This window comes from Volvox carteri, assembly GCF_000143455.1.
Source record: "Volvox carteri f. nagariensis unplaced genomic scaffold VOLCAscaffold_86, whole genome shotgun sequence".
Classification (NCBI taxonomy): Eukaryota; Viridiplantae; Chlorophyta; class Chlorophyceae; order Chlamydomonadales; family Volvocaceae; genus Volvox; species Volvox carteri.
Window position 1 is genome coordinate 359690 of NW_003307629.1, and position 11561 is coordinate 371250.

Below are 11561 nucleotides of genomic sequence, written 5' to 3' on the forward strand. Positions count from 1 at the left end.
GCCGCCGCCGCCGCCGGCACTGCCAGCCCCCCCTAGCATCCTGCCCGTCCCCACAAACACCCCCTTCTTGCCTCCCCCTGCCCTGCCGCCCGTACCTGCCCCGGCCGCCTCGACATCATCACCACCACCACCGCCACCACCACCACCACCACCACTCCCTCCCACGTCGCCACCGCCACTAAACCCACTGCGAAACAGCTTCCCCAACGAGTGAAGATTACGGCCCAGCGCGCCAAGGCGAACGCCCTCGCTGCCGTTACTGCCCCCGGCCCCCCGGCCTGCGGCGGCTTCGCAGCACGTGCTGTACGGCAGCCCTGAGCTGGGCATGGTGACGAAGCTGGGCAGCCGTACGCAGCGCGACGCCAGCGGTGAGCTCTGCTCCAGCCACAACACGGCCGATCGCGGCAGCGCCAGGGGCCGCAGGTAGCCCCACACCCACAACTGACCCACCTTGAGCGGCGGCCGGGGAGATGTGGGCGGGAGGGGGGTCCCGAGGGGGGGGTAAGAGTAAGCACACTGGCGATTGAAGCAGATTTCAGAGATAAAGACAGCTGCTGCTGCTGCCCTAAGAATATTTGCACGTTACTTAGGATTTGTAAGTTCCCGGGAGACGGCATTCACCTCCCCCTGTGCAGGGCCACACCAGTGGTTAGCAGTTAGCAGTTAGTACTGCACATTAACCCCCTTCGCACACAGGACTTCCACCCTCCTCCTCCTCCCCCCCGTTTTTCCCTTCCACCTCCACCTCCTCCTCCTCCACCTCCCCCCCGTCAACTGCTCACCAGCAGCCCCGCCAGATGCCCGAGCAATGAGGCCTCCGGCAACATCAGCTGGCACAGCAGCAGCAGCACCCAGGGGTACCAGGGAGCCGGCACATGGAACAAACCGAATATGCTTCGGTGCGAGGAGGAGGAGGAGCTGCTAAGCAGGGCGGAGTCCCACACCAGCAGTCCGAAGATGACGCCGGAGAAGCCCACTGCCCCGTGGAAGAGCGCCCCGTGGACCAGACCGCTGCGTGTGTGTGTGTGTGCGTAGGTGGGGGGGGCGTGTGTGCGTTTGTAGGGTTGTTTTAGTTCGTCGGGGAAGGGGAAGGGGAAGGGGAAGGGGAAGGGGAAGGGGAAGGGGAAGGGGAAGGGGAAGGGGAAGGGGAAGGGGAAGGGGAAGGGGAAGGGGAAGGGGAAGGGGAAGGGGAAGGGAAGGGGTGACGAGGGATAGAGAGGGAGGGGGAAGGGGGGAGACGTGGAGAAAGCGAAACGAGTAACCGCGACATAAACTGCCCCACCGGCACAACTGGACGCCTCGCTCCTCATTGGCGTGAGCTCGCTAGGGTTGGCGGTGTTGGAGGGGTGACGAGTCTTACCAAGCCTGGATCAGAAACCCACTCATCACCCACTCCCCAGCTCAACAACCCACCAACACCAACCCACCAACACCAACACACCCACCAACACACACACACATTTTTCCCTTCCTAAGCCTGCACCCCCCCTGGCGCTGCCCACCTCGCCGCCAGCAGCCCCGAAACCACCGCGTAGATGACGCCCTCCAAGAAGCAGCTGAGCAACATGAAGTGAAGCAGCTGCCACGTCCCCGCTGCCCGCTCCAGGCTCGCGCCGATGGGCACGAAGGCCAACATGTTGAATGTCACGTGGAGAAGTCCCCCGTGGACGAGTACGGCGGTGAAGAACCGGTAGACTGCGAGGGAGAAGGGAAGGGGTTTTAGCAAGAAGGGGGATGGGATAGGAAAGACGAATCACGAAGGAGTGAAGCTGCTGCCAGGGAAAGGATGGGATGGGGAGGAGGGAGAGAACAAAGGAAAGGCGGGAGACTTATTTTATATATAGCAGAAAAGGAGAAGGGAGAAGGGGGGAAAGGAAGGGGGGAAGGGAGGCCGGGGAGTGCTGTAAGAAACCCGTACATGGCTCAAAACCCAAATGGAAAGGAGGAAGGGAGGAGGAGGAGGAGGAGGCCCTCATCTTTTTTTCTGCTCTCTCGCAAAGCTCTCTCTGCGAGAAGGGCACACGGCACTTACCCTGGTAATCGTACAGTACGGCATGAGGTACAAGCGATACAGCCGTAGACTGACTGCCGTACCAGCCCGTGAGTAGCTGTACGATGAAGATCCCCATGATGAGCGAAAACGTGGCCCTACATCATGTGTGTTTGTGTGTGCGGTGATTCGGCTTGATGAGGGTCCTCAGCATGTGGCCTTGGAATGTGATTGTGCTGGCTATCCAACGCAGGTGTGCTTGTATGTATGTATGTATGTATGTATGTATGTATGTATGTATGTATGTATGTATGTATGTATGTATGTATGTATGTATGTATGTATGTATGTATGTATGTATGTTCTATGTGGATGTCGGATATACCTAAGTGGTTGTGGGTTGGTCTGATGGGGGGGAGGTGCCCCCTCCCCCGGACTTCCGTTTGTAGAGGACATGGGGACATAGCGGCGCGGGGGTTGAGGCGTGGAGGGGCCTAAATCACAAATGCTGGCGCTTTCTGCGGTTTGACAGCCTCTCCTACCACCGCAGGAGCTTTGTTAAAAATCGGCTCACTTGGTGCATAAAGGCAGGCCGTTGTACCAATTTTGGACGGCGGCGAACAAGGAGGACCCCTGCGAAGCAACGAATCACAGCATAGCTGTATGGTGCAGCACTCCAAACTTGGACCGGATCCTGTACGGTATCTTACTTGTTGCGACATGCCTGCCATCGCCATGGTTGTCGTTGTCTGTACTGTTATACAGCTCCGCCGCTTGCGGTCAGTTTGCACCGAGCTCCTTTCTTACATGATATTACATGATCGTAAGAAAGACTAGTGCATCTTGCCACTTATTCATTTACGTTTTACGATTTTCTCTTTGTGTCACCTAAAAAGCGAAGCCTAAGGATTTCTTCGACAGCAGGTGCGGAGTTCGAACCAATTTCACAACAGTAACGACGATAAATCTCCTTTCATCAGCAGTAGTATGAGCTAATGGACATCTGTTTTTGACGAGTACATTATGGGCTTGCTCCAGGTGCCATATGCGCCACCCGTACAAATAATTCGCGTGCATGCCCGATACGGCCCTGGACCCAGCAAGAATTAAGATCTTGGAAAACACAATTCCGGTGACATAGCGGGAAAATGCTACGGTTGTGAGTCATGGTCACATAATTCATATTTGCAGGATACCGTTCGTAAGCAACGGTCGCTCTAATTAGAAGCCGTCCCGTACAGCGATCGCGCGGCTGACCACACATAATGGAAGGGGACATGGTTCCAATTGCTGTAGCTGAGTAGGTTGGGGGATGAATGTAAAGTGGAGGCGGTAGCGGGAATGATGAAGGTTGGTTGGGAGCCGGTTGTTGGGGTAGGCAATTAGCTACAATCATGTCTCGAATGACATTAATATTCTTTGCCCCTTAAGAGTGCATTCTTAGGGACCAGTGAAACCCAGCGCACGTGGAATCCAGGCGAGGCCAGAAGTGAGTCCTCGCTGCGGAGGCGCATACTGAATACTGGAGTCCCGTTGCATCCCATGCCCTTGAACGCATTTGCAAGCAGATTGACAAGCCCTTCGCTTCGCGATGTTGGTAGAAAGTAGACTGGGATTAGCTGTACGGACCTTCGTGAACTGCTCTCATCTTTTCCGCGCTGCTTCCGTGATTTGTTGATACAAAATCCGAATTTTCCTGAGAATTCTACTATCGTGTCGTTTGCTATCGCGAGCAGACCTTACTCTCGGCGGCCTCCATACCACTGCACTAGGAGGAAAAATGAGCAGTGACCAGTGGGTTGTAAAGGCAGCGCCTTTGAGCAACAACGTTGCGTTCATAACGCGCACAAGCGATGATGCCCCTAACTCGTCTGTCCGCGGTGCGCAAGTGCCTGGATACGCACCTGAAGGAGAGGCTGCGATCGCAGACCAGCCGTGTACTCTCAAAGGGCTATCTGGAGGCCTCGCTGCAGGCGTGCTTGGGTATATGTTCGGCTTCGTCCCAAGCATGTTCCGGCATCGCAGCCTCCGGATGCTTCATGTTTGGGGAGCTGAAGGAATGGCCAGCGCAAAGGCTTTTGCAGTGATGTGAGTAAATTACCTGCGTCAGGAAGTCCAGTTCCTTGCAGAAATCTTTTCTGGCGGTACTCGACTCTATCCTCAACTACCGGCCCTGTAACGCCTTTCCGCCTGCCTCAACACTCTTTCACTTCCTTCATGAATTGTGTTCCAGGAGCGGTATTTATACAACGGTCCAATGCCTGTGCGAGCGCATTCGGCAGCAAGACGACGGCATCAACCGCCTTATTGCTGGAGGCGCTTCTGGCGTGGCAGTTGCTTGGAGGTCAGGCCTAGTCGGTGCTCTGCAGTCCGGAGTCCTCCTTGCCGTTGTTTCCTGGATCTTTGATTTTGGCAGCGGCTCGGTCAGCCCAGCCAAGGCTGCAACGATTGGCTGCTCATCGGGCGCCTGCAGCGTGAGCGTTGGCCGCCTCGTGAGCATTGAACCAAGCTCGGCTAACCTGGCAAAGCCAGAACATGCTGGTCAGCAGCAGCAGCAGCATCGTCGTCGCGCACCCCTCCACATCCATCTCGGCCGCGGCGCGGCCTGGAGCCCAGGGGGCGTGCCAAACCTGTCACACGCGCTTCAAACCCCCGTCGTCATGTGGATGGGGCCCATTTTTAACCAAGCCTACTTTTCATCACCGGCAATCGCCCTGCAAGCCGTTTGAAAATTTTCACTCCTGTGGGGGGCTGTTACCGCCTGTCGCCCTCTCGTTCTCACCTGCCTTCTCGTTGGTTGATTAGTGCTGCATCCCGCACCACACCACCAACACCAGCGGCGGCGGCGGCGGCGGCACCGTCAGGGAAGTCTGGGCAAACATGGGAGGCTATCCATCTCGGCGTTTATGGCAAGCGCGCGCCCTGGGGTGCGCGGTGCCGCGTGCGCTGCGGCTATACATTTTTTCGCTGCAATGCGCACTGCACTCTCCGCGCTCCCTGTTCAAGCGCCTTCTGCCGCTTCTGTCTCTCGAATGAGTTGGGGGCAGAGGGTGACTGAGAGCTGAACAGCAACAGCACCAAAAAAGCCTCAGCTGCGGCGGCCGAGCTTGGATTTGAAGCGGCGGATGAAAGCTCTGACCGGCTTTTTACACTCTTTATCACGGCTTATATCTTTTGTCTTTTAGATCATATTGTTATGAACCTCGCAAGCAGTTACGTTGGTGCAATAGAAGTAGTTTTTGCTTTTTTGCTGAATCGTTTTGCTGCTGCTGGCTTTACTGCTGCGATCACGAAGCCCGGCGGGGAGTTCCATCGCGAGGCTCTCCCTTCGCCGCGGATTTCCAAAGGGCAGCACGCGACGCCACAGCACAGCACAGCAGGAAGGCGGCAAGTGCAGCGCGGCTGCAAGAGTAGTTGCAGCAGCAAAAGAGGCGAGGGGGAGGCAGCGGGCGGCGTCTTCAGACGCGCGGTGCAGCTGTGCTAGCAGCCGCACATATTCGTCGACGCTAGCGCACACCGCCTCCTCGCGCTCGCGTTCTCGCGCACCGCCCATCGCTTGCGTTCTTCTTCCTTGCCACATTCCGCTGTCAGCGACTGGAATCCGTCTTGTTTGTAAATTAGGACGTTAGCTGGAACGTAATAATGAATTGGCCGTTCTTTGAGCAGCGATATTGAGTTTTTCTCTTGCGGCTTCCTGCGGATTGCGGAATCCCTCTCTCTCGCGGTTGTCTCTCCAAAGGTGGTCGTTGCGGTCTTCCACTTGGTGGTTTCTGAAAACAGCGTTTCCAGCGACACCTAATTGCAGCGCGGCATTGGCCATCATCACACGCACACACACATACTATATATACGCATATGTCGCCGGCAGTCCTTCTAGCAGAATATCGGCGCTTCCTGAAGCTGTTGGCATCGTGGCTGTGCGCTGCCTTCCCCCGAGCCATTCTCAACTGCCAACTGCGTTTCTTCTTTCCCCTTGTTTCTCCGCCCGAGCTCCATTTGCCCATCTGCATCATGATCGGCTGTGGCGGGCGGGCGGAATGGGGAAAAGGGGGTTTAGGCGGCTTTAGGCTTTTCGAGGGGGGGGCAGGCTGGCGACATGCATACAGACGAGCGGGCGAATGATGGCCGCCGGTCGGAGCCAGATTTGGCCGAATGATGAGCTGAGCCTCCGAAAACGTAAACGTCTCATAAAAAAAAGTGCACGAAGGCACAATCGATAATGGATAGAATATAGATGATGTCTTTAGTTCTCTCTCTAGTCTGTCCTGCGTTGCGATGGTTGCTGGTGTTTCTGCTGCTGTTGCTGGTGTTCGGTGGCGGAGGGGTGGTCGCGGTGTGATGTGTCTCGTACCCACATGTGATGTTGAGGAGGTACAAAAGATGCGGACGGGCTCGGATGACGCTATGCTGTTCCTGCTGTTCCGGCTCTTGGGAGGTGCGGCTCAGGAAGTTCAAGTCAGGGGACCTTGAGTTTTTTTTCCTTGCGGCGGGAGGGATGCAAGTGAGATTGCTAAAGTTTCGGCGGAGTGAGAATTGGTTGTTAATTAGTTGAGAAACGATGGCGGGTAGGGGAAGGCAATGTGGTTGTCATATCTGGGGAGGGGGTAAGGGCCGGAGGAAATGCCGTCAGTTCCATTACGGGTTGTGGCAGGGAGAAGGGGTGAGGTTGGTAGGGGAGCAGATGGGGGGCAGGATAAGTGTGCTGCTGCCATCTGGCCATCGCGTTGCTCTGCCGAAGTTGTCCGGAGCTGTAACGTTTTCCTAGCCGTAGTTCACATGAAGTTGACTTGTATAAAAAAGTATTTTGTTACGAGTGCAGCAACTACTATACTTTGTCGTCGAGTGAAAGAACCGACGTGTTTTTTGGTGCCCCATCCACAAGTGAGTGGTAAGGGCGCGCGCAGACACACCGGGGGCTCTGGCTGAACAGGGCTAGGACTCTTGCGGCCTCTGCGGCGAGAGGATGGTGGATGAGCATATGAACCGAGAAGTGCAACGATTACCTAAAGTCAGGGAGAGCGGAATTGAGGTGGGGTGAGGTGAGGTTAGGTCGGCACGGTGATGCAAGCGGGGTGTCGCCCACGAGGGCGCTCACACACGTCTGTTAGGTCTGTTAGCCTCAGGTTGCTGTTCATTGTCGATCGCTCGATGTAGAATATTTAAAGCTAAGTTCAAGCCACACACGAATAGGGTTTTAGGGATGTTCGCTGTCTGTCTAAGGGGCGTAGAATGCTTCAATATTGTGAAACAGTCGCCGTACGTACGTACAAGGCTGCACCTTATTTCCAAGTCCTGCGCCTAATGGCCTGGTTGGAGGGAGAGGGAGAGAGAGGGAGGGAGGCAGGGATGAATGTAGGGATGGATGGAGGGATGGATGGATGCCAGGGGCAGCGGCTGGGCTGATGAAATGGCTACATGCGCATGCGAGGGCTTTAAGAGGCCTGTGGAGGGCGGGAGGGGAGCGCCAGGATGGTGGGAGGGAGAGGGGTAGGTGGCGGATGGGGAATGGGACAGGGAATTGGGCCGCCGCTGAGCCGTTGCTCTGGTTTTGGTGAGTTGTCTTTTGATAATGATTGTGAGAGGGTGAATTTGCTGTGTTGGGAGAGGGTGGACGTCTGGCTCCGCTTCCCTTTTCTTTCTTTTACGTCCTTCCTCCGTCCCCCGCGATGGATACACACGCTAGAGAGAGATGTTTCGACGTCGATGTTTGGCATATGGTTGCTTAATCAGGCATTTCTGTAGAGTATATATATAAATTGTCGGCCCTTGTTTCCTTTTCCAAGGCTTTATCTCTCTCTCTCTTCTGAATGAGTCCGTGAAGAAAACACGATGGGTGGTGTTGAGGGGGGCGTGAAAGGGGAAATGTACGGTAGGTTTTGGTGATGTTGAGGTCATTTGTTTTTCCTGATGAATGTCTTTTTAGATGATTGTTTGTCGCCGCAGCTGCCGCACAACACAAGAAAAGTATAGGTAAATTTGGTGTTCTGTATCTTTTTTGCACCGCATGCAGGCCCCCCTTGTGGGGCGTAGTAGTAGTCTCTTATTTGGTCGGTTTGGCGGCACACCATGAAACCATGAAATCCACCGCCTCGAACCGATATGATGTAGTAGCGGATTATTAGTCTTCTTTCTTTCCTTCCTTACTGACTTGGCGCGACGAAGAAGTGAGAAGTCTTGGTGTGTTGGCGAGGTGGCAACACAGCCACAGCTATATCTGCTGCTATAAGTTCTTTTGGACGGTTGGTTTGTCGAGCGAGCTGTCCTTGAGCGCTCTTATGGTGCGGTGTAGCATATTGCACGGACTTGTTGCAGGCTTTCTGTCCTATGTACGGCATGGAATCCATCATCATATGTACGGCAGAGCAAGTGGTTGAGCAACTTGTAGATGGTTGTTACAAACATCTGAAGAGGGAGATGTTGTTTTACTAGGGGGCGAGGAGGGCGAGGGTTTATATAAAGTATTTACATATGTCGACGTTTTACAAGTATGTACTCGTACATCTCGTACGGTCTCGTACAACTCGACCGGCCCTTGACCAAAGGGCAGGGTAACAACTTCAGCAACACCGTCAAACCTTCTCGTTCAACAGCCATCTGTCTCTTTCCTGGGGGTCTACTTCCTTGTTGGCTGTTTGGAAGCCGAAGACGCAGCCAAAGACATAACGAGACCAATACTATGCCCCTTCCTCAGCAGAGCATGTCGTCTAATACCATCCTCCCTAGAATTCACTCACCAGATCTACATCTGGGGTTTCCCGGGGAACAAGGAAAACCCGAAACACACACATACACGGCAAGTGAGCAGCCACGCCGCCTCTACGGCGATCAGGTCATTTGCCCATTAGTGCAAACAGATCCAAACACGCTAATTGTTCCTTTAAAAAAAGCTGGTGAACAGCGAACAGTGTGTGGACATGCGTCCGTACGTCGTGTGCACATGCTCCTGCAAATGCAGCCATGCTTGAGCACATGCGCGCGGTTTTTTTTATGTTCAAGCTTAATAAACCTCGAACCCCAAACCCGTGTGTGCACATCTATTATGAAGCTCCAGCCGGCGACCGCTACGTAGTGGCTCAAGGGATGGGGGGAGCTGGGTGGGTGGGGGGCAACGAGTCCCTAAAGCTCAGCCCGCCAACAAACTCAACGGGCACAGGCTGATAGACAAACAGACAAACAGTCCGACAAGCCGACAGGTACAACACATGGAGACGGCCCTTGCGGTGGGGGGAGTCACACACACATACATACATACATAACTCTATATTTCAGTTGGTAAAAAGAAGAAAAAGGTCCAAGAAGGGGATATTCTATCTATCCAGCCAGCCAGCCAGACAGACAGACAGACATCTCCACTCCGCGGAGGAGGCACAGGAACGCGATCTCGGTGGTTTACTATCGTGACTGAGTGAGCCGGTGGGGACCCTCCCTGGCACAGGACGGCACATACATACACACACTGGCCGCAGATGGAAACACGAATAGGCCCCTCGGATCACGGTGCTAGCCGCACCGTGCAAAAGCTTCTAGGACAGCGCCCGTGCAAGCAGTGACCTTGATCGTTTCTCACCCCTCCCTCCCCCATTAACGCCACTACCGGATTACCCCCCCCCGGGGGACACCCCCCCAAGCGCCTCAAAACCCCAAGTCTCAAGTAATGCAGGTCGTCGCAACTCAACACCAAACTCTTACCTTCATCTCTCCCGTCAACCTCCTCCCCTTAAATGACAAGATTCTCACTCTCCCGCTCTCCCCTCCGAAGCTGCGGCCTCCCAAATCTCATCTCACATGCGTCAAAAACGTTTTAAAAGTCCCGAGACACACACAGACACACACACAGGCACACGCAGATCGCCAATCCGTGCAAAACCCACACACCGCCAAATTAGAGGGTTTGCTGACCACCCTCAGCAACTACACTGTACTGCACTGAAATATCCCTCCGTACTCCGTACACTCTTAAAAAGTGCGCGCGCAACACCAAGTAACCAAGTAACCTTAGGTAAAACCCGAGTAACCGACCCGCGCCGGAAGGAACCCCAAGACAGGGAACTTCCCGTCTGATAGGTCTGGGAGGTGTTTTTTCTGAAGGGAAGGCGGAAAGCAGCAAAAATACCGTTCAAATAGTGTCTGCTGAGTATAAACTCGAAACATTTGGTGGTTGCATTTTGGTGGTAGAAAAGGGAGGGGTTCCATACATTTTTATAAACGGGTTCTAAACTGTTTTAATCTGTTTTAAACTGTTTAATTGCTTGTTTGTTTGTTCGTACTTGTTCGGAAGCCGGAAGCGCGAATACGATGTGAGGCACAGACAGACAGACAGACAGACACACAGACACACAGACACACCTCTCGGTGCGCGTGCCGTCACACCGCGACGAGCCACACCACCTAAACCAGGACATCTAAAGCGGAGGCATCTGATGCTTTGATGCACCTCACGGCCATCAAGGAAGCCGACCTCGCCGATACATGATGGCTGATCATGATGATGCTGATGATGCTATTGGGGGAAGGGGAGTTTGGATCGCTAGGGCGCCAAATCGCATGAACAAGGATGGTGATGATATAATGATGATGTTGATGCAATGATGATGCTGATGATGGTGCTGATAAAAACACGCAGAAAAACGCGCGAGCGCGGACGTGCTTTTTTACTATATACCCACATATGGTGCTCTGCCGCCTGTTGTATGCCTGGTGGTAATGTGCGGCATTTCTCTGCCATTTTGGCATTTTGCCAATTGTAATGGACATACATACATACATACATACATACATACATACATACATACATGAGCACTTGAGAGAGACGTGATCTGCCACTGCCTCCCACACTCACACCCTTATGGGGTCAGCAAAACTGCGTCCACAGCTACAACCGCTACAACCGCTACACCACCGTATCACCAGTATGTGCAGCGGGAAGGAAACGGCGTGGGAGGATGTGTGCATGCTATAATGTATGTATGTATGTATGTATGTAGGCAGGTAGGTAGGCAGGTAGGTAGGTGTGTGCTTTGAGCCGGCCCCATTGATGGTGATGATACGTTCCTAATAGCGCTGACGGATTGGTGACTCGGAAAGGAACTAAACATCGCAGAGGGACACACCCGTCTGTATGTCTGTATGTCCTGAGGCCCCGCGTGATATACAGCACGGACACGTGGCATCGCCGTTAGATGTACGGCACTTAGTAGCCCTACTGAAAGAAAAGCTCAATGAGGAGACCGCAGCCCGGTGGGCCTTGCGCCGCTGCCGCCGCCGTTGCCACCTTGCAGGTACACCGACACGAAACGGTTGTTCAAAGCACTGGAGGTTTTGGCGCGTACGAGCAATAGTTCCAGATCCGCGGGGCTCATGGGCGCTCCGGACGTGCTGCCGTGGCGGCGGGAGCTACTAAACCGCCGCATCCGCGACCCTGTCGTACCACCGCCGCCGCCGCCGGCAGCAGCAGCGGTTCTTTTCGCCGCTGGACCGTCGGCGGATGAGTACAAAGCGTTACCGTACGGCAAGTCCTGACTTGACTCGCTGGCGCCTCCGCCACTACCGTACGTTTGGCGGCCTGATGAAG

General features: G+C 54.5%; 1 protein-coding gene across 1 annotated transcript in view; it reads right to left on the reverse strand.

Annotated features, from left to right (window-relative positions):
- The window catches only part of VOLCADRAFT_99376 (uncharacterized protein), a gene marked incomplete at both ends in the record, with an annotated part of 5531 nt that extends 953 nt beyond the window's left edge, over window positions 1–4578 (reverse strand). Inside the window, 7 exons of the mRNA XM_002958128.1 lie at window positions 96–450; window positions 783–1011; window positions 1503–1695; window positions 2033–2148; window positions 2565–2623; window positions 3895–3906; window positions 4510–4578. Coding sequence (XP_002958174.1) covers window positions 96–450; window positions 783–1011; window positions 1503–1695; window positions 2033–2148; window positions 2565–2623; window positions 3895–3906; window positions 4510–4578 — 1033 coding nt within the window. The remainder of the gene's footprint in view (window positions 1–95; window positions 451–782; window positions 1012–1502; window positions 1696–2032; window positions 2149–2564; window positions 2624–3894; window positions 3907–4509) is intronic.
- Between the last annotated feature and the right edge of the window lie 6983 nt (window positions 4579–11561).